The 21,850-nt window shown below is 40.8% G+C and overlaps 1 protein-coding gene across 1 annotated transcript in view; it reads left to right on the top strand.

Moving 5' to 3' along the window:
* ldlra (low density lipoprotein receptor a) overlaps positions 1–14,998 on the top strand; it is a 40,125-nt gene extending 25,127 nt beyond the window's left edge. Inside the window, exons 15-18 of the mRNA XM_061885343.1 lie at positions 66–290; positions 5,285–5,365; positions 5,438–5,601; positions 10,046–14,998. Coding sequence (XP_061741327.1) covers positions 66–290; positions 5,285–5,365; positions 5,438–5,601; positions 10,046–10,102 — 527 coding nt within the window. The 3' untranslated portion in view covers positions 10,103–14,998. The remainder of the gene's footprint in view (positions 1–65; positions 291–5,284; positions 5,366–5,437; positions 5,602–10,045) is intronic.
* Positions 14,999–21,850: the final 6,852 nt, after the last annotated feature.

Consider the following 21,850-nt stretch of genomic DNA (forward strand, 5'->3'; position numbering starts at 1 on the left):
GTCCCAAGGAAGATCCCTTTTTTCATGTCATACTTTGACTAACTCCGGGGTGTCAATACCTACAGCTTCCGTGCAGCCTGCAGTTCCAACCACCGACCACCCAGTAACCACCGCGAACCCACCCCAGCCCCGGGTCAGGAGCTCTGCCGCTCCAGTAACAACCACGAGACCGGTGGTCAAGCCAGCGCAAAGCACTGCGGGGCCTCAGGTCCGAACCACTCAACCTGAACCCCAGCCAGCACAGCCTGAAGACCCAAAGACAACCACAGAAAGCCCAGTCACTTCTCAAGGTAAAGGCCTGGAATCGGGATTGTCCATTACTCTCGTCCGTTCTCGATGCTTGAAGGTGTCTAGTCTAGCTACCTAGGTGTCTAGTCTAGCTACCTTCCAACTAAACATCACCTGGGATAACAAAGAATTAGAGAAGACATGCAGGTAGTCGTTGATTTATGAACCAATCAGTCAAAAGTCCATTTGGACATGGGTAACTCAGAGCAATGCTTCATCTCGGCTGTGAATCTTTGAGCGCCACACCATTCGGCACCACGCAATTTGACTCAGAATCGATTCAAAATTCTCGATTTAAAATCAATACTTTTTTTTTTAATAACATTGGTTGTCAGTTCTAGGAATTGACTGGGTTGGTGGATCCACACCTAACATCCACTGTAATGATACCAAGAACAAGGGTGTATCTCGTCGATACTAAAGATATAGATGTATAGATATACATATAACAATGTAAAATTGAAAGTGGGCAGATATTAACAGTAAATAAACAAGTAGGTTCATAATTATTTTTCTAACACTTGTCGTTTATAATGTTGACAAAATAATAGGTAGAAAAATGACACAATATGTTACTGCATATCTCAGCAGACTAATTAGGAGCCTTTGTTTGCTTACTTACTGCTAAAAAAACAAGTTGTCTAGTATGTTCACTATTTTAGGACAAACTTGCAATAAGAAACATATGTTTAATGTACCCTAAGATTTTTTTGTTAAAATAAAGCCAATAATGTAATTTTTTTGGTCCCCTTTGTTTAGAAAAATATCGAAAAGTAGCGGAATATATTTTGGTACCGATACCAGTACCAAAATATTGGTATCGGGACATCACGAGCACGTACGAATATGCATGAAAACACTCCGACAGACATCACACATGGGACGCTTCAGTAAGTAAGAATTGTTTTAGTTATATTGTAAAACTTATAAACATTGCTTGGAGTGATGAATGAAGAATCTATTCAAGTAGATTTGCCACGGACGACTAGAAGACGGAACGGGACTTGAACTTCCGGCAGAAGGGCAATTCAGCCCTGCAGCACCTGCAGTGGCGCCATAGCACGTACAATTACACAACTTTTCAGTGTTATTTTTTTTTTTTTTTAAAACGATTTGCGTAAGCGAAGAAAAATCTGCTAATTAGCCGCATTGTGTTGTAAGCCAAAAAAAGTAGCGACTTATAGTCTGGAATTTGAATTGACAGCTAATGCACGTGTTACGTACTCAAGTAGTTACGTCCTCGAAGCCGCAAGGGGGCGTGACACACTGCGTAAAATACATTGGAAAGTTAGCGCCCTCTAGAGCATGGGTGTCAAACTCTGGCCCGCCGTGTAATTTCACTTGGCCCTTGAGGCAATATCAAATTAACATTAGAGCTGGCCCGCTCCTGTTACACCGCATTCACCGCTAATACTCTTACTTGCCAACCCTCCCGATTTTCCCGGGAGACTCCCGAAGTTCAGTGCCCCTCCCGAATTTCATTCCGGGCAACAATATTGGGGGTGGGCCTTAAAGGCACTGCCTTTGGCGTTCTCTACAACCTGTCGCCACATCCGCTTTTCCTCCATACAAACAGCGTGCCGGCTCAGTCACATAATATATGCGGCTTATACACACACACACACACACACACACACACAATTGAATGCAAGGCATATTTGGTCAACAGCCATACAGGTCACACTGAGGGTGGCCGTATAAACAACTTTAACACTGTTAAAAATATGTGCCACACTGTGAACCAACACCAAACAAGAATGACAAACACATTTCGGGAGAACATCCACACCGTAACACAACATAAACACAACAGAACAAATAACCAGAAGCCCTTGCAGCACTAACTCTTCCGGGACGCTACAATATACACCCCTCGCCATCATCAAACCCCGTCCACCTCAACCCCGCCGCCGAAAAGAGGCATTCAATTATTATTTAAATTTTATTTGAAATGCCGTTGATATTTTTTAAATATTATTATTATTTAAAACTCTATGTTGCATGTCACTATAAAGTTATATAAGCCTTGCTTGTTCAATATTCAATGCAAAACTTGTTGGTGTCCCTATTAAAAGGTTAATTTGTTCAACTTCGGCCCACGGCTTTGTTCGTGGGCCTAAATCACAAGTGTCTCAAAGGGCTGCACAAGCCACAGGGATTTTTAGAATGCAAAGTGCGCCCAAACATTAATTTCTCCTTCATGCTGAAACATTTGCAACATCTAAAGCTCGCTAACATTAGCTCCGCATCGGATCAGTAGTAACCATGGTAACATCCCAAACTTATAGAAGACGTGCACTTTTTTGTCGCTCATTCTGTTACGCCTGTTCGGCATCGTGGTGCCGGGTTCGATTCCCTCGAGGATGCTTCGAAATTGAACACAGCAAAGGTAAGATAAACAGATTTATTTCAATAACAAAAAAAGCTATATAACAAAAATGCTGGAGCTAGTAGAAAAAAACAAAACAAAGGACGCTAGCATAAAAGCTAAGAATAGTAATAGACAAACTAATACTGGCTCGAAGGCACACAAAAACAGAAAAACAAATCTTCAGCGTGAGAGCTGGAATAATACAAGGGCATAGCATGAATAAACATATAGGAATGATTAGAAGAAACTAGTTGCGTGTAAGCAAACCAGAAATGCAAACGCGGGAAAACAAACTTGGATCCCAGACTGAACAACAAAAGATGCAGGCTTATATAAGGCAGGTGATTAGTGAGGACAGGTGTGCAGGGCCGTGAGTAGCAGGTGAAACTGATAAGCTACCATGGTGACCGACTAAACAGGAAATAATAGGATCAGACAGAGAGTGAAAATAAAAATGGAACAAAAACAACAATATAGTGATGATCCGGCCATTGGATCATAACACATTCACTCTTTATCTGTTACACCGTTACAAGGTACGGAGTTTGACCATAATCATATTTTCATGATAGTGCTCAGCCATAATTGAAATCAAAACCAAAAATCGATTAATTGTCTGACCCTGGCTGGGGTGTCAAACGTACGGCCCAAGGGCCAGATCAGGCCCTCGAACAGATTTTATCTGGCCCGCAGGATGAGTTTGCAAAGCATGAAAACTAACCTAAAATTTATGAAGGAAAGAAAATCTGTTCTAAATGTGTCCACTGGATGTTTCAATAGCAATTATTTGTATCTTTTCAGATGATGCTACATATGTATAAAATAAACCACATGAGGAAAATGATCAAACTACTTAAATAACACACTGTAATGTGATTTTGATATCAATTTTTTTTTATCTTGACACATTGAAAATTCCCACCAATGAGTTGACTGATGAACATTATCACATCATTTATTCAGAACATATAAATATTGACAAATAAAGTATATTTGCCATTAGCCACAACAGCTAATTGTAAATAAAAAAAATGAAAAAACCCTTTCTAAAAATTAAATTCCCGCCAAACAGGATTAAAACATGTCTGCGTGTCTCTTCTGACTCAAAAGCAAGTTTATTAGTAAAAAAATTAGGATATTTAAATCAGGGGTGTCAAAGTCACGGCTTTGACAATAAATCATCTGACAATGAATTATCTGTGGCCCCTGGGATGATATTTGATTGGTATTAGTAACCGGTGTGGCACGGTTGGAAGAGTGGCTGTGCCAGCAACCTGAGGGTTCCTGGTTCGATACCCTCCTACTACCAACCTTGTCGCGTTCGTTGTGTCCTTGAGCACGACACGTCACCCTTGCTCCTGATGGGTCCTGGTTAGCGCCTTGCATGGCAGCTCCCGCCATCAGTGTGTGAATGGATGAATGTGGTAATAGTGTCAAAAAGCTTTGAGTACCTCAAAGGTAGAAAAGCGCTTTGAGTACCTTGAAGGTACAAAAGCGCTGTACAAGTATAACCCACATTAGAACCAGCCCGCTGGCCACAGCCGCCTGCTGCTGTTTTGCACGCACCAATACTCCATCAGTGTTGGCGCTAGGCATTTTCAAAATGGGGTCCAAGGGACTCCATCAAGTCAAAAAAATGGGGTCCCACAGTAAATCGTTGGGGTCCCACTTTTTGTTAGCGTTTTGAAAACAAATGATAAATGTATGCATTATCCTCTTATATCTCACATTCTATATTGTTGTTGTCCTAAACGTTACTTAATTCATTAAGAATATATTAATACAAAAGAAAACAAATTTTTATGTATATTCATTCACTTTCTTCTTTCCTTCATTGATCTAAACTTTACTGCTGCCGGTATTTTTTTTGATATTTTTATTGTAATATTTTCACAATGTGTTTGTTCTATTTTTGGTTGAAATAAGACAAAGAAAACAATCTGAAGTTGTGTTTATTTCTTTTGTTTTAATGCCATTATTTTAATAGTCCGGCCCCATGTTTGCACAGATTTTCTTCCATGTGGGCCCTGGGCTAAAAGGAGTTGAACACCCCTAATTTAAATGAAAGGGGCAATTGTCACATCCCTCTGGTGAAGTGAAATGAATTATATTTATATAGCACTTTTCTCTAGTGATTCAAAGCCCTTTACATAGTGAAACCCACTATCATTTTTAAAGCAGTGTGGGTGGCACTGGGAGCAAGTGGGTAAAGTGTCTTGCCCAAGGACACAACGCCAGTGACCAGGTTGGCAAAAAAGGGGATCGAACCAGGAACCCTCAAGTTGCTGGCACTTGCCACTCTACCAACCGAACTATACCGCCCCACTAGGATTTTGCAGGCTTTTCTGTGACCTTTTTTGTAATTTCTGCCTCATTTCGCTGCAGCATTGTCAGAAGGCGGCAGCAAAAATAGCCCCCAGTAATGCAGGGAGACGTTTTGTCTGATGCCGAAAATGTGGCCGATTGGCCAAAATGTGCGGGGAAATGTCAAAGTTGTGAGTTTGTTGGTGGAATTTTCATGAAATGGCGCGATCGCAACGTTAAGAAATCTTAAAGGGACTGAGTGAAAAAGAGTTTGCCCCACTGTCTAATGGGATGACAAAATTAGTTGGTTGTGTTCCTCAGACCTTGGCCATGACGTTGGTGCAGTGATACCCCAAACAGCCTCCAGCCCGCCACTTGCCTTGTACATCGCCTTACCTTTGGGTGAGTACCTTGAGTATAAAGGATCCTGATTGTACCATTCGGCCTGACTTCACTCCGGTGACCTCCTTGCAGTAATCCTGTGCATAATGGCTGTCGCTGGCCTGCTGCTCTGGAAGAACTACAAGCTGAAGAACACCAACACCATCCACTTTGACAACCCTGTCTATCAAAAAACCACAGAGGACCAGGTTCACATTTGGAGGAATCACAGCACTGATGGGTATTCGTATCCAAAAGTAAGTCAATAAAGCCATTAATGTCTATTTTTTTTGTATTTGTAAACTCAACCTTAGGAAAATACTCCTGTGTATCTTGTGTTCACTCTTTAAAAGTATATTTTAGAAACTTAATGTGACACATAAGCTGTGAAAAACTAAATATAAATTAAAATACACACACTCACATATATATATATATATATATATATATATATATATATATATATATATATATATATATATATATATATATATATATATATATATATATATATATATATATATGTATCGAAAAATATATACACACACATACATATGTATATACGTATGTGTATATATTTTTTGATATATAGTATATGTGGGGCTTCACGGTGGAAGAGGGGTTAGTGCGTCTGCCTCACAATACGAAGCTCCTGCAGTCCTGGGTTCAGGCTCGGGATCTTTCTGTGTGGAGTTTGCATGTTCTCCCCGTGAATGTGTGGGTTCCCTCCGGGTACTCCGGCTTCCTCCCAATTCCAAAGACTTGCACCTGGGGATAGGTTGATTGGCAACACTAAATTGGACCTAGTGTGTGAATGTGAGTGTGAATGTTATCCGTCTATCTGTGTTGGCCCTGCGATGAGCTGGCGACTTGTCCAGGGTGTACCCCGCCTTCCGCCCGATTGTAGCTGACCCCAAAGGGAATAAGCGGTAGAAAATGGACGGATGGATATTACATTTTGCATATGTTATTAATTTATGCACATGTTATTACTTTATGCATATGTTATTCTGTATGCATATGTTATTACTTTATGCATACGTTACTACTTTATGCATATGTTATTACTTTATGCATATGTTACTACTTTATGCATATGTTATTACTTTATGCATATGTTATTACTTTATGCATACGTTATTACTTTATCCATATGTTATTACTTTATTCATATGTTATTACTTTATCCATATGTTATTACTTTATGCATATGTTATTACTTTAAGCATATGTTATTAATAAATGCACATGCACTGTATTGAATTTATGCATATGTTATTACTTTATGCATATGTTATTACTTCATGCATGTGTTATTTACTGTCCAGCCGCTGGTTAGAGCTGCCTGTGTGAAGGCCAAGTGCGTTGCAGCCATGCTTTGTTGACACTGCGGTCCTGATACGCTCGGAATGCGTCCACGAAACGACGCACCAAACATGACGTCACACACGGAGCCCTGCGATTACGAGAGTAAAAGTCTCTCCCACTCGTGTTGGTCTTGGCACGTTTATGACAATTTTAAGGAGCTGGTGCAACCGCAGTCAACATTTATTTAAGAGGGCAAGAATTTTAGCTATGATGGTTTGTCACTCTGCGGGGCAACTTGTCCTGAGGAGTGTGTCTCACCTCAGGGGAGGGAGGGGGGAGTCACCGTCTAAAATGGCACAAAATGCTCCGAATATTTTCAGTCATTTGTGTAGATTCTAAAGTTAAAGTTAAAGTAGCAATGATTGTCACACAGACACTAGGTGGGGTGAAATTGGTCCTCTGCATTTGACCCAACCCCTTGTTCACCCCCTGGGAGGTGAGGGGAGCAGTGAGCAGCAGCGGTGGCCGCGCCCGGGAATCATTTTTTGGTGATTTAACCCCCAATTCCAACCCTTGATGCTGAGTGCCAAGCAGGGAGCTAATAGGTCCCATTTTTTATAGTCTTTGGTATGACTCTGCCCGGGGTTTGAACTCAGGACCTACCCACTCTAACCACTGTAGGTTCTATGTCACTGTAATAACGGCATATTACTAGGTCAGTCATACTGGAAATACGCAACAATTCGAACGAGATGTGTTGTTCATCATTCACAATCCTTATGTAGGACAAGAACAAGCGCGGCCACCGCTGCTGCTCACTGCTCCCCTCACTTCCCAAGAGGTGGAACAAGGGGATGGTTCAGATGCAGAGGTTAATGTCCCCACTAGTGTGTGTGTGACTATCAGTGGTACTTTAACTTTGACTTAACGAGATGTGTCGTTTATCATTCACAATTCTAATGTAGGACAAGGACGAGCATGACCACCGCTGCTGCTCACTGCTCCCCTCACTTCCCAAGAGGTGGAACAAGGGGATGGTTCAGATGCAGAGGTTAATTTCCCCACACCAGTGGTACTTTAACTTTAACATTTAACACATATGCTTGGCTTTTTTATGCATACGTAAATAAATAGCTAACAAATGCGTCAAAATATGAAGGCTCCTCTAATCATACTCTCTAAAAACATCTACAAGCCATTAACAATACTCCATTTACATGCCGTGATCTGAAAATGTACCAAATAAAGCAAAGAGACTATTTTAGCAGCGCATTGATAGCATATCTTACGCTGCTTCTGCTTGGTGTCAAACTTGCTAAAAGTAAATTCTAGATTACAGTTTATGCATCGCTCTCCTGCTAGCAGACAGACCGGCCCACTTTCACGTCCCAGAGGTGGTGAAAAAGAAGCTAGATGCAGCAACTCTTTTTTTAACCCTTTGTGAGAATTGCGATTGATTGTTCACCTAAATGGCATTCCAGCGACAATGGAAATATTTAGAATACTTATATATATATATATATATATATATATATATATATATATATATATATATATATATATATATATATATATATATATATATATATATATATTTAGGCAGCACGGTGGACCAGGGGTTAGTGCATCTGCCGCACAATACGAGGGTCCTGAGTAGTCCTGGATTCAATCCTAGGCTCGGCTTTCTGTGTGGAGTTTGCATGTTCTCCCCGTGACTGCGTGGGTTCCCTCCGGGTACTCCGGCTTCCTCCCACCACCATAAACATGCACCTGGGGATAATTTGATTGGCAACACTAAATTGGCCCTAGTGTGTGAATGTTGTCTGTCTATCCATGTTGGCCCTGTGATGAGTTAGCGACTTGTCCAGGGTGTACACCGGCTTCCGCCCAAATGCAGCTGAGCGACCCCCAAAAAAAGGACAAGCGGTAGAAAATGTATGGATGGATATATTTATTTAAAGAGTTTTATAGGTGATTAAGTATATTATTACTAATTATTGGTATTAAACTTTTGAAATGGGCAGCACGGTGGAAGAGGGGTTACTGCATCTGTCTCACAGTACAAAGGTCATGAGTAGTCCTGGGTTGAATCCCGGGCTCGGGATCTTTCTGTGTGGAGTTTGCATGTTCTCCCCGTGACTGCGTGGGTTCCCTCCGGGTACTCCGGCCTCCTCCCACCGCCAAAAACATGTATCTGGGGATAGGCTCCTCCCACCGCCATAGACATGCACCTGGTGATAGGTTGATTGACAACACTAAATTGGCCCTAGTGTGTGAATGTGAGTGTGAATGTTGTCTGTCTATCTGTGTTGGTCCTGCGATGAGGTTGCAACTTGTCCAGTGTGTACCCCGCCTTCCGCCCGAATGCAGTTGAGTGACCCCCAAAAAAGGGACAAGCGGTAGAAAATGTATGGATGGATATATTTATTTAAAAAGTGTTATAGGTGACTAAGTATATTATTACTAATTATTGGTATTAAACTTTTGAAATGGGCAGCACGGTGGAACAGAGGTTAGTGCGTCTGCCTCACAGTACCAAGGTCATGAGTAGTCCTGGGTTCAATCCCGGGCTCGGGATCTTTCTGTGTGGAGTTTGCTTGTTCTCCCCGTGACCACGTGGGTTCCCTCCGGGTACTCCGGCTTCCTCCCACCGCCAAAAACATGCACCTGGGGATAGGCTCCTCCCACCTCCAAAAACACGCGCCTGGGGATAGGCTCCTCCCACCACCAAAAACATGCACCTGGGGCTAGGTTGATTGGCAACACTAAATTGGCTCTAGTGTGTGAATGTGAGTGTGAATGTTGTCTGTCTATCTGTGTTGGCACTGTGATGAGGTGGCGACTTGTCCAGGGTGTACCCTGCCTTCCGCCCTTATGCAGCTGAGCCTCCTCCAAAGAAGGGACAAGCGGTAGAAAATGTATGGATGGTTATATTTATTTAAAGACTGTTATAGGTGTCTGAGTATATTATTACTAATTATTGGTTTAAAATGTTCAGCTTTCGCTCATCACATGCTGATGTTTTGCTCTGTTTTTTTTTTTTTACATTTTACTGCATTTTTGTTTATATGTTATTAATAAAAAACACACAACTTTTTTTTACATTTTAGCAGACACATGAGGTATATTTGCACAAAGTATCGATATCGGATCGGTGTCAGCGATACCCGGTATCGCTGACATCATAAGTGTGATTGTCTTACTTAGAGATTGTGAATAGTAGTAATTGTGTTGCTCTAAAAGAGGATAGTAGAACTAATAAAGTGTGTGTGTGTGTGTGTGTGTGTGTGTGTGTGTGTGTGTGTGTGTGTGTGTGTGTTACAAGCACACACACACACTGTACTTTATACACCACAATATTATGTAACACACACTTTTTTTTTGTCCCATCAGAAGCAAGTTGTGAGTCGGAATGAAGAGGCGGACAATCCAACTTTCAGTGAGAACTGAGTAGCAGGTGAAGGACGTCCATGAAATGGTGTCCCTTTTTTTTTTTTTTTTTTTTATTGTTTACCTCACACGGAATTGAGCTTTCAACCACCATATCCTCACACGGCCACTAAACCTCGTCTCGGTCATTCAGGTTCTTTTCATTTTGCTCATTTTTGCTGATTTTTTTCTACTGGATTCCACAATTGTTTTTCTTGTCCAAGTCAAAAATCAGTTAGCAGTTAGCAACATTAGCAACAGTGCAAAAATGGCCTTTTTCACTGTTATTGCAGTCAGGCAAACATTGATGCTGGAAACAAAAGAATATTTAAAAATTTTACTTGACACATGCTAACATTACCATGCTAACTTTTTCAGCCAGTTTTGCAGCTGAACACCTCAGACTCATATTACTTGGTACTTGACACTAGGTAACTGTTTGCATGCTAACATTACCATGGTAACATTTTTAGCCAGTTTGCAGTCAACATCTCAGGGTCATATAACTGGGTACTTGGCATATGCTAACAATACCATGCTAACTTTTTTAGCCAGTTTTGCAGCCAACACCTCAGAGTCATTTAATTTGGTACATGACACATGCTAACATTACCATGCTAACTTTTTCAGCCAGTTTTGCAGCTGAACACCTCAGAGTAATATAACGAGCTACTTGACACATGCTAACTTTTTTAGCCAGTTTTGCAGCCAACACCTCAGAGTCATTTAATTTTGTACTTGACACATGCTAACTGTTAGCAAGCTAACATTATCATGCCAACTTTTTAGCTGAAGGTCTCTGACTCATATTACTTGGTACTTGACACATGCTAGCTGTTAGCATGCTGATATTACCATCCTACATTTTGAGCCTGTTTTGGAGCTGAACACCTCGGAGTTATATTAGGGGGTACTTGACATGCTAACATTCACATGGTAACTTTTTTAGTCATTTTTGTAGCCAACACCTCAGGGTCATTTAATTTGATACTTGACACATGCAAACTGTTAGCATAATAACAATACCATGCTAACTTTTTCTAAACGTCTCAGACTCACATTACTTGGTACTTGACACGTGTTAACTGATAGAATGCTAACATTACAATGCTACGTTTTGAGCCTGTTTTGCAGCCGAACACCTCAAAGTCATTTAACGAGGTACTTGACGCATGCTAACATTACCATGCTAACTTTTCCAGCCAGTTTTGCAGCCAACACCTCAGAGTCATTTATTTGGTACTTGACACTTGCTAACTGTTAGCATGCTAACAATACTATGCTAACTTTTTAGCCGAACGCCCCAGGCTTATATTACTTGGTACTTGACACGTGCTAACTGTTTGCATGCTAACATTACCATGGTAACTTTTTTAGCCAGTTTTGCAGTCAACACCTCAGGGTCATTTATTTCGATACTTGACATATGCAAACTGTTAGCATACTAACATTACCATGCTAACTTTTTAGCCGAAAGCCTCACTCATATTACTTGGTACTTGATGCATGCTAACTGTTAGCATGCTAACATGCTATGTTTTGAGCCTGTTTTGCAGCCGAACACCTCAGTCATATAACGAGGTATTTGAGGCATGCTAACATTACCATGCTAAATTTTTTTAGCCAGTTTTGCAGCCAACACCACAGAGTCATTTCATTTGGTACTTGACACATGCTAACTGTTAGCATGCTAACATTACCACGCTAACTTTTTTGCCGAACGCCTCAGACTTATGTTACTCGGTTCTTGACACGTGTTAACTGTTAGCATGCTAACATTACCATGCTACATTTTGAGCCCGTTTTGCAGCCAAACATCTCGGAGTTATATAAGGAGGTACTTGACATGCTAACATTTACATCCTAACTTTTTTAGCCAGTTTTGCAGCTAACACCTCAGAGTCATTTCATTTGGTACTTAACACATGCTAACTGTTAGCATGCTAACATTACCACGCTAACTATTTAGCCGAACGCCTCAGACTCATATTACTTGGAACTTGACACGTGTTAACTGTTAGCATGCTAACATCACCGTGCTACATTTTGAGCCTGTTTTGTAGCCGAACAACTCAGAGTTATATAACTAGGTACTTAGCACATGCTAACAATACCATGATAACCTTTTTTAGCCAGATTTGCAGCCAACACCTTGGAGTAAATTAATTTGATACTTGACACATGCTAAGTGTTAGCATGCTAACATTACATGCTAATTTTTTAGCCGAACGCGTCAGACTCGTATTACTTGGTACTTGACACGTGCTAACCTTTAGCATGCTAACATTATCATGCTATCTTTTCATATAAGGAGGTACTTGACATGCTAACGTTTTAGCCAGTTTTGCAGCCAATCACTTTAAAGTCATATAAGGAGGTACCTGACACGTGCTAACATTACCACGCTAACTTTTTTGCCTGTTTTGCAGCCGGACACCTCAGGGTCATATAACGAGCTACTTGACACATGCTAACATTACCATGCTAACTTTTTTAGCCAGTTTTGCAGCCAACACACAGTCATTTAATATGATACTTGACACATGCTAACTGTTTGTATACTAACATTACAATGCTAACTTTTTAGCTAGCTTTGCAGTCAACACCTTAGAGTCATTTGGTACTTGACAGATGCTAACTGTTAGCATGCTAACATTACCATGCTAACTTTTTAGCCGAGCGCCTCAGACTCATATTACTTCTTACTAAACATGTGCTAACTGTTAGCATGCTGACATTACCATGCTAACTTTTTAGCCAGTTTTGCAGCCGGACAACTCAGGGTCATATAACTAGGTACTTAACACATGCTAACATTACCATGCTAACATTACCACGCTACCTTTTTAGCCGAATGCCTCACACTCATGTTACTTGGTACTTGACACGTGTTAACTGATAGCATGCTAACATTACAATGCTACGTTTTGAGCCTGTTTTGCAGCCGAACACCTCAAAGTCATTTAACGAGGTACTTGACGCATGCTAACATTACCATGCTAAATTTTTGAGCCAGTTTTGCAGCCAATTTATTTGGTACTTGACACATGCTAACTGTTAGCATGCTAACAATACTATGCTAACTTTTTAGCCGAACTCCTCAGACTTATATTACTTGGTACTTGACACGTACTAACTGTTTGCATGCTAACATTACCATGGTAACTTTTTTAGCCAGTTTTGAAGTCAACACCTCAGGGTCATTTATTTCGATACTTGACATATGCAAACTGTTAGCATACTAACATTACCATGCTAACTTTTTAGCCGAAAGCCTCAGACTCATATTACTTGGTACTTGATGCATGCTAACTGTTAGCATGCTAACATGCTATGTTTTGAGCCTGTTTTGCAGCCGAACACCTCAGTCATATAACGAGGTATTTGAGACATGCTAACATTACCATACTAAATTTTTTTAGCCAGTTTTCCAGCCAACACCTCAGAGTCATTTCATTTGATACTTGACATATGCTAACTGTTAGCATGCTAACATTACCATGCTAACTTTTTAGCCGAACGTCTCAGAGTCATATTACATGGTACTTGACACGTGCTAACTGTTAGCATGCTAACATAACCGTGCTACGTTTGAGCCCATTTTGCAGCCGAACATCTCAGAGTTTTATAAGGAGGTACTTGACATGCTAACATTTACATGCTAACTTTTTTAGCTAGTTTTGCAGCCAACACCTCAGAGTCATTTCATTTGGTACTTGACACATACTAACTGTTAGCATGCTAAAATTACCATGCTAACTTTTTAAACGAACGCCTCAGACTCGTATTACTTGGAACTTGACACGTTGTAACTGTTAGCATGCTAACATTACCATGCTACATTTTGAGCCTGTTTTGCAACCGAACACCTCAGAGTTATTTAACTAGGTACTTATCACATGCTAACAATACCATGATAACTTTTAAAGCCAGATTTGCAGCCAGCACCTTTGAGTAATTTAATTTGATGCTTCACACATGCTAACTGTTAGCATGATAACATTACCACTCTAACTTTTTTGCCGAACGCCTCAGACTCATATTACTTGGTACTTTTCACGTGTTAACTGGTAGCATGTTAAAAATACCATGCTAACTTTTTTAGCCAGTTTTGCAGCCAACACCTCAGAGTAATTTCATTTGGTACTTGACACATGCTAACTGTAAGCATGCTAACTTTTATTTTTAGACAACTTTTGCATGCATGCTGCTTCATAGTCGCATAATTTGGTATGCGACACATTCTGTTAGCACGCCAAGGTAAGCATTTAAGTGCAGCTAGCACATTTAAGTGTTTTTTTTTTATTTTTGTGTAGCGTTCTAAACCAAACTGTGTTTATTTTGTCCGGGCCAAAGAAAAACAAGCTGGGGGGCCGCACTTTGGACACCCCTGGTTCAGCACGCTATATGGATGAGATCCAGGATGGGAGTCCAAAGAGTTCGATGTGCTCTTTTTTATGGGTTCCATTTTCACTTGTGGAGTTTTCAAGCACATGTTGGAGGCATTTTTAGCTCCAGTCCGTCATGTTGGACTTTTTGTTGTTGTTGTTTTTATTGGAGAAACATGAGATTTGTACGTCCACGTCTCGCTGGAGGAGAGAGTGCATTCCTTTGATGCAGACATGTGTGAGCGCACTATAACACGTGTACATTTCCAGCCTGGCCTTATGGCAGCACAGAAAACACGTGCCTCTCCTCCGTCTTTGCATTCCAACTTTTCCTCCCGTCTTCGTTTTTGGCGGAGGACGGAGAAGAGAATCGGATCTATTGTAAATGTTGGAGAAAATGTATATAGTCATTTAATGTAAATAGGATGTTCATAAATGTAAATATTCTTGTTTTTTTCTGGTACAAATGTTTTCCTTTGCTGTACATAAATAAATGCTTGTATTTATTAAAGATCCACTCAGCACTCAAGTGTCATGGTTTCACTTTTTTACTCGACCTATTTATTTATCCTTAATCAGTGATGAAATTCTTAAAGGCCTACTGAAACCCACTACTACCCACCACGCTAGTTTACCCGCCATGATAGTTTATATATCAATGATGAAATATTGCAACATATGCCAATACGGCCTTGCAATTTGTTCAATTAATAATGGAGAAGTCAAAGTACAAAGATGGAGGTGGGAAGCTTTAGCCTTTAGCCACACAAACACACAGTGATTCCTTGTTTAACACTCCCGGAGGTGAAGCTTTACTATGGATCAGAGCGGTCAAGCCAACATGGATCCCGACCACTTGTCAACCGGCAGGCTTCGGTGAGAAAATTGGGGTAAAAAGTCGCCTCTTACCGGAGATCAGCCGTGACTTCCCTCACAGACTGGCGTCAACACACCCGTGGACACACCCCTCTGACTATCAGGTATTGTAAAACTCACTAAAACCCTAGCAACACAATAGAAAGATAAGGGATTTCCCAGAATTATCCTTCTAAATGTGTCTAAAAACATCTGAAATCGCCTTTTTTTTTTTAAACTTTATTTATTTATAATTTTTTTTGTAGTTCTTCACTATCAATGTCCTCATACACAAATCTTTCTTTGGGACGGCGTGGCGCAGTGGGAGAGTGGCCGTGCGCAACCCGGGGGTCACTGGTTCAAATCCCACCTAGAACCAACCTCGTCACGTCCGTTGTGTCCTGAGCAAGTCACTTCACCCTTGCTCCTGATGGTTGCTGGTTGGCGCCTTGCATGGCAGCTCCCTCCATCAGTGTGTGAATGTGTGTGTGAATGGGTAAATGTGGAAGTAGTGTCAAAGCGCTTTGAGTACCTTGAAGGTAGAAAAGTGCTATACAAGTACAACCCATTTATTTATTTATTTATCTTCGCTCAAATTATTGGGGAAATTGTCGCTTTCTCGGTCCGAATAGCTCTTGATGCTGGAGACTCACATTATAAGTGAAAATGATTGTATCTATATAGCGCTTTTTCTCTAGTGACTCAAAGCGCTTTACATAGTGAAACCCAATATCTAATTTTTACATTTAAACCAGTGTGTGTGGCACTGGGAGCAGGAGGGTAAAGTGTCTTACCCTAGGACACAACGGCAGTGACTAGGATGACTGAAGCGGGGATCGAACCTGCAACCCTCAAGTTGGTGGCACGGCCGCTCTACCAACCAAGATATACCGCTCTACCAACCGAGCTATATAAAAAATGTGAGGATGTGAGGAACCCTCACACCGGTGACGTCATCGTCTGCGACTTCCGGTAAAGGCAAAGCTTTTTTATTAGCGACCAAAAATTGTGAACTTTATCGTGGATGTTCTCTACTAAATCCTTTCAGCAAAAATATGGCAATATCGCGAAATGATCAAGTATGACACATAGAATGGACCTGCTATCCCCGTTTAAATAAGAAAATCTCCTTTCAGTAGGCCTTTAACTCAAAGCGCTTGTATCTCAAATCAACGTCGGCCACTGCGTTAAAAATGCTGAATCAATTCAAGTTCATCATGCATTTTAAAAAAGGAAAACAAACTATGAAATATTGTACAAAACCATCACAGTAAAAAAAAGTATCAACTTCCATCTACTTCTCCGTCAAACACACCATCAGCAGCTGTCAGGAAGTGTTGCTGGCGGACCCCGAGATGCGCAGATGGCAGGCTTCTTGCGGGAAGACATGACTTAAATGTCCAAAACAAAATACAGGAAAACAGGAATCAGGAACCAGGAAGCAGGCAAACTGGAGACAGCAAACAGGAACTAACAAACAAGACTCCAGCACTGACTGGAGGGCGAGGCAGGCATGAATCGTAGTCTGATTGGCAATTGCCACCAGGTGTGCCGGACTGCCAATCAGGTACAGGTGAGGGGAAACAAGCGCTCAGGGAGACGTGCAGGAAAAGGAAGAGCGCTGACAGGAAATAAAACACAAACACAGGCAAAAACCCTGAACATAACCCGGCAGCAGCTTCTCGATATTTTCATGGATAAATGTCCGTCTTTTAGATGACATTTTAACATATCCTTTTGCTCCAACACGATGCAGGACGAGCAGTGATTGGCAACCCATCCATTCATTTCCTACCGCTTGGGGGTGCTGGAGCCTATCTCAGACGTTTTGGAGGGATCTAACAGGGCTAACTGGGATGTGTACGGCGCCAACTCATGGCGAGGATGCTTGTAGCTCCAAATTTTTGCTTGCAACTAAAAGTAAAACAAGACGATTCTTTTCTCAAAACATTCTTCAAGTAGCGGTAGAGTGGAAAAACAATGATATTCTTATTCGTGTTTCATTGCATACATTGAACCAAAGTGTGTGAAAATACCGTCTAAACATCACAAATTGTCAATTTACAAAATTTACGTAGATTCTACCTCACTGTAGTACCACTTCGGCCTTTTAACCATATTATTAGGTCAGTCGTACTTGAAAATTTGGAAATAGATGTGTTGGACAAGAACACACATTATTGGCTTTCTTTTGCATTCTAAATGATAAATAAATATCTAACAACTGGGTAAACAGATGGAGGGTCCTCTTGTTATTGTCACGGCGCGGACTCGTACTCGCTTTTCCTCGACAGCTGGAGCTGCCGGGACCTCTGCTGGCAGCGCGCCCACGAATCAACAAGGCTGCAGGCAATTGCTCATCAGCGCACCTGGGCCTGATGAGAGGGAGCGGCATAAAAGCCAGCAGACCCAAGAGACCTTCGCCAGAACGTGGCCAATCTCCCTGAATAAGCATCACGTCTGGGCACCCCTCCTTCGTTCCTTGCTCGCCTTCTTTGTGCTCTTCCTCGTTCCCGTTTTGTTGTCCTTTGTGTCTTCCAGAGTGTCTTCCGTGATCGTATCTCGCCTCATGACCTACTCCCGGATCTCTGCTTGCCTCCCTCGATCCTCGACCCCTGCTACTGGTTGCCTCCCCGCTGACTGCCTCTTCGCCTTCTCCCTTGGATTCGGCGAAAGATTCATTCAACACGCACCGAAAACATCCTCTGATACAACTCAAATTGTTAATTCCACACATCGTCCGCACTCATTCACTTGTGGTAGCATACACACCCCACACATTCATCAGAGGTTTAAATAAACCTGGTAAACTGGTGTTCCACCTTGGTGTCGCCTCCTTCCCTTGGACACATACACAATTATAGTCTCTAAAAACATCCAGGAAGCACCAACAATACTCCATTTACATGTTGTGACCTGATTAACCAAATATGAGTGATATTGTTATTTTAAATGCTAACACAGACACGCTACCTCTCTCCTGCCCCCGACCTCTTGCCTGATTACGAAATGCCTCTTCGCCTTGCCCCTCTGGATTCGACAAAAGATACAACCAACACTCACAGACAACAAACCCTGGTAACATTTACACTATTAATATTTCACAGTATCATGTTAGACCCGCTCGACATCCATTGCTTTCCTCCTCTCCAAGGTTCTCATAGTCGTCATTGTCACCGACATCCCACTGGGTGTGAGTTTTCCTTGCCCTTATATGGGCCTACCGAGGATGTCGTAGTGCTTTGTGCAGCCCTTTGAGACACTAGTGATTTAGGGCTATATAAGTAAACATTGATTGATTGATTGATACACATAGTCGACACTCATTCACTTAGAGTAGCATACACACGCCATGTAATCATCAAAGGTTTAAATTACCCTTGTGAACCGCAGTTGTGCCCTGGTTGTCGCCTCCTTACCTCCTCTGTAGATAACAGGTCCACCGTGTTAAGCCGACGTCAGCATAGTGTCACGTGACAGTAAACAGTCTTTGTCAATGTAACATGAGACCCAAAAACCCTTCATTGTCGACCATCCCAAAGACTCAAATAAAAATGCAAGCAATGGCTATTTCCGAGTTTAGCCGTCTCCAAGTGTTTACATGGCGAGAGATTGCACTCGCGTGGAATATTCCTTCAAAAGAAATTTCACCTAATTGGTCCCAAAAATATTTTTTACAAACCAATAATCATAATCTGAAAATAATGTGCCTTTGTTGAGTAACCATGTAATACTCTTCCATGCCACTAGGTGGCAGCAGGTAACTAATTACTTTGTCGGCCTACCTTGAGACGAGAGAATTAATGATGGATCCATGGATGGTTATGGTTTAAATCCATCCATTCATCCATCCATCCATCCATTTTCTACCACTTGTCCCTTTTGGGGTCGCGAGGGGTCACTAGAGCCTATCTCAGCTGCATTCGGGCGGTAGGCGGGGTACGCCCTGAACAAGTAACCACCTCATCGCAGGGTTTGAATTCATATCGAACAATTGTGGCAAGTGTTTGATGGGAACGACTTTATGTGGCCTGGAAAGGCTACAAAGTTTCAGTGTTTTAACATTTTCTGCTGTTGGTGTGCTTCGGAATTTTATTTAAAGAAAAAAAAGGTGGAAAAAGACCAGTCCAAAAAACAGTACGAAGCAGCCTCCGAGATACTAATCGTCACTATCTTGCCGGAAAAAAAAAGTGTCTTCCTCACTGGAGGACTCGAGGGAAAGGAATGGCTAGACCTTTTTAACAACGAGGACAACGACACAAGAAGCTACCTGGAAAATTTTTGATGTAAAAGAGAGGTGATTGATCTAGATATTGATACTATCGATGATTACTGTAGTCTTAGTACATTGTCACAATGCTGTGCAACACAGGAGAGAGTAACCCAAGGATGCAGACGGACGCTGAGTAAAACAGTTCTTTTTCTGAGGTCATGTACTCACAAAAGCAATTCAAACAGGAGGTAACAAAAGGTGCAAAAAAGAGAAAATAAAGTGTGCATCATGAAAAAGACAAAAACTACTGTATGCAAAAATTAACTTGAGTCGGAGGCGTGCGAACTACAAAAACAACACCAAACTGGATGGCACTGGGCAGCTAGCAAAATTCTGGAAGCATAGAAGCCGAGTGACAAGAACCATCAGGGAAAATTGGAAGCAGCTGCACACATCCTCACAACTCCTCCCACAGGGGGAACACAGGAACTCCAGGGGGGAGAAGAAATGTTGTAAGTACAAGGTCAACTGCACCAAAAGAGGAAAAGTGAAAATACAAACTTGTAGAGCTGTGAATTTTTGGGTGTCCCATGATTCGATTCAATATCGATTCTTGGGGTCACGATTCGATAATATATCGATTTTTTCGATTCGATTCGATTCGATTCTCGTTTCAAAAACGATATTTTTTCGACTCAAAACGATTCTGTATTCATTCAATACATAAGATTTCAGCAGGACCTACCCCAGTCTGCTGACATGCTAACAGAGTAGTTGATTTAAAAAAAAAAAAAGCTTTTATAATTGTAAAGGACAACGTTTTATCAACTGATTGCAATGATGTAAACATTTTTTAACTATTAAACAAACCAAAAATATGACTTATTTTATCTTTGTGAAAACATTGGACACAGTGTGTTGTCAAGCTTATGAGATGCGATGCAAGTGTAAGCCACTGTGACACTATTGTTCTTTTTTTTTTGTTTTGTATAAATGTCTAATGATAATGTAAATGAGGGATTTTTAATCACTGCTATGCTGAAATTATAACTAATATTGATACTGTTGTTGATAATCATTTTTGTTTCACTACTTTTGGTTTGTTTTGTGTCGTGTTTGTGTCTCCTCAATTGCTCTGTTTATTGCAGTTCTGAGTGTTGCTGTGTCAGGTTTGGTTTTGGAATTGGATTACATTGTTATGGTATTGCTGTGTAGTGTTTTGTTGGATTGATTAAAAAAAATAAAAATAAAATAATAATATATATATTTTTTTTTAATCGATTTTTAAAAAATGAGAATCGATTCTGAATCGCACAACGCATTCGATTCGATTCGTATTCGTATTTATTTTTTCCAACACCCCTACAAACTTGGCAATGGGCGGTGACACATAAAAATGATACTAAATTGATTAAATCAATATTCTTATTTTTACATAAATATTTTGTTGTTGTTATTGTTTACAACGTCTCTGGATGCAGGAAAGCTTTGAAGACAAATTATTTCAATTAGAGTGAATGGTAGTTTTTTTTATTTTGGTTTGTTATTGCGCACGAGCCCCTTTTATTTTGTAAAACAAAAATGGTATGTAGCATCCAGTATCATACATTTGTTACATCCTCTGATCGACAACAATACTAACAAATTGTAAATGTACTAAGACACGCTTTATAATAATGTGCTGTTGCGTTTACTTCAATTATTTGGAATGTAAGACTCACAGCCCTATATTATTTTTTTTGAAGCTAATTCAAGTCTTCGGTTGGTATAATAAAGTATTTTGAGTTATTTTCTGTGTTTTGCTTGTTGCATCAAGTGAAGTAGATGATTAAAAGTTGTAGCTTGTATTCCGACAAAAAGATGAAAAAAACAACAAAAAAACAAAACACATGCTTTTGTAAATATTTCAGCCTGAGTACAGTTGGAGAGAACTTTGACACACGGCAGCAGATTCCACACTTGAGCAGCTGTGCTATGAAAACCTGGCCTGTGTTTTTCTTTTTTTATTTCCCTCTCCTGGGGGAGGGGAGGCTTACACCGCTTATGTGGAAAAATACATCCTTTTCCTAGAAAGTCCACATATCACGCTGCGAGGGAAACAAAAAAAACCCACAAGGCTTCCTCAGAATCCTCCCACGCCAACTGAGAGTTGACATTTGTCCAAAATAACAACTGAAAGTACACGTGCATGTTGAGAATGACTCGGTTAGGATTGGTGTCTGCCATCAGGAGGTCACAACAACAATGTCTGACTGAAAGTGACACCAAAATGGGATTTTAAACACAAGTTTTGGACTTTTTAAGGTCTAAAGC

This window comes from Nerophis ophidion, linkage group LG23 (assembly GCF_033978795.1).
Source record: "Nerophis ophidion isolate RoL-2023_Sa linkage group LG23, RoL_Noph_v1.0, whole genome shotgun sequence".
Lineage (NCBI taxonomy): Eukaryota > Metazoa > Chordata > Actinopteri > Syngnathiformes > Syngnathidae > Nerophis > Nerophis ophidion.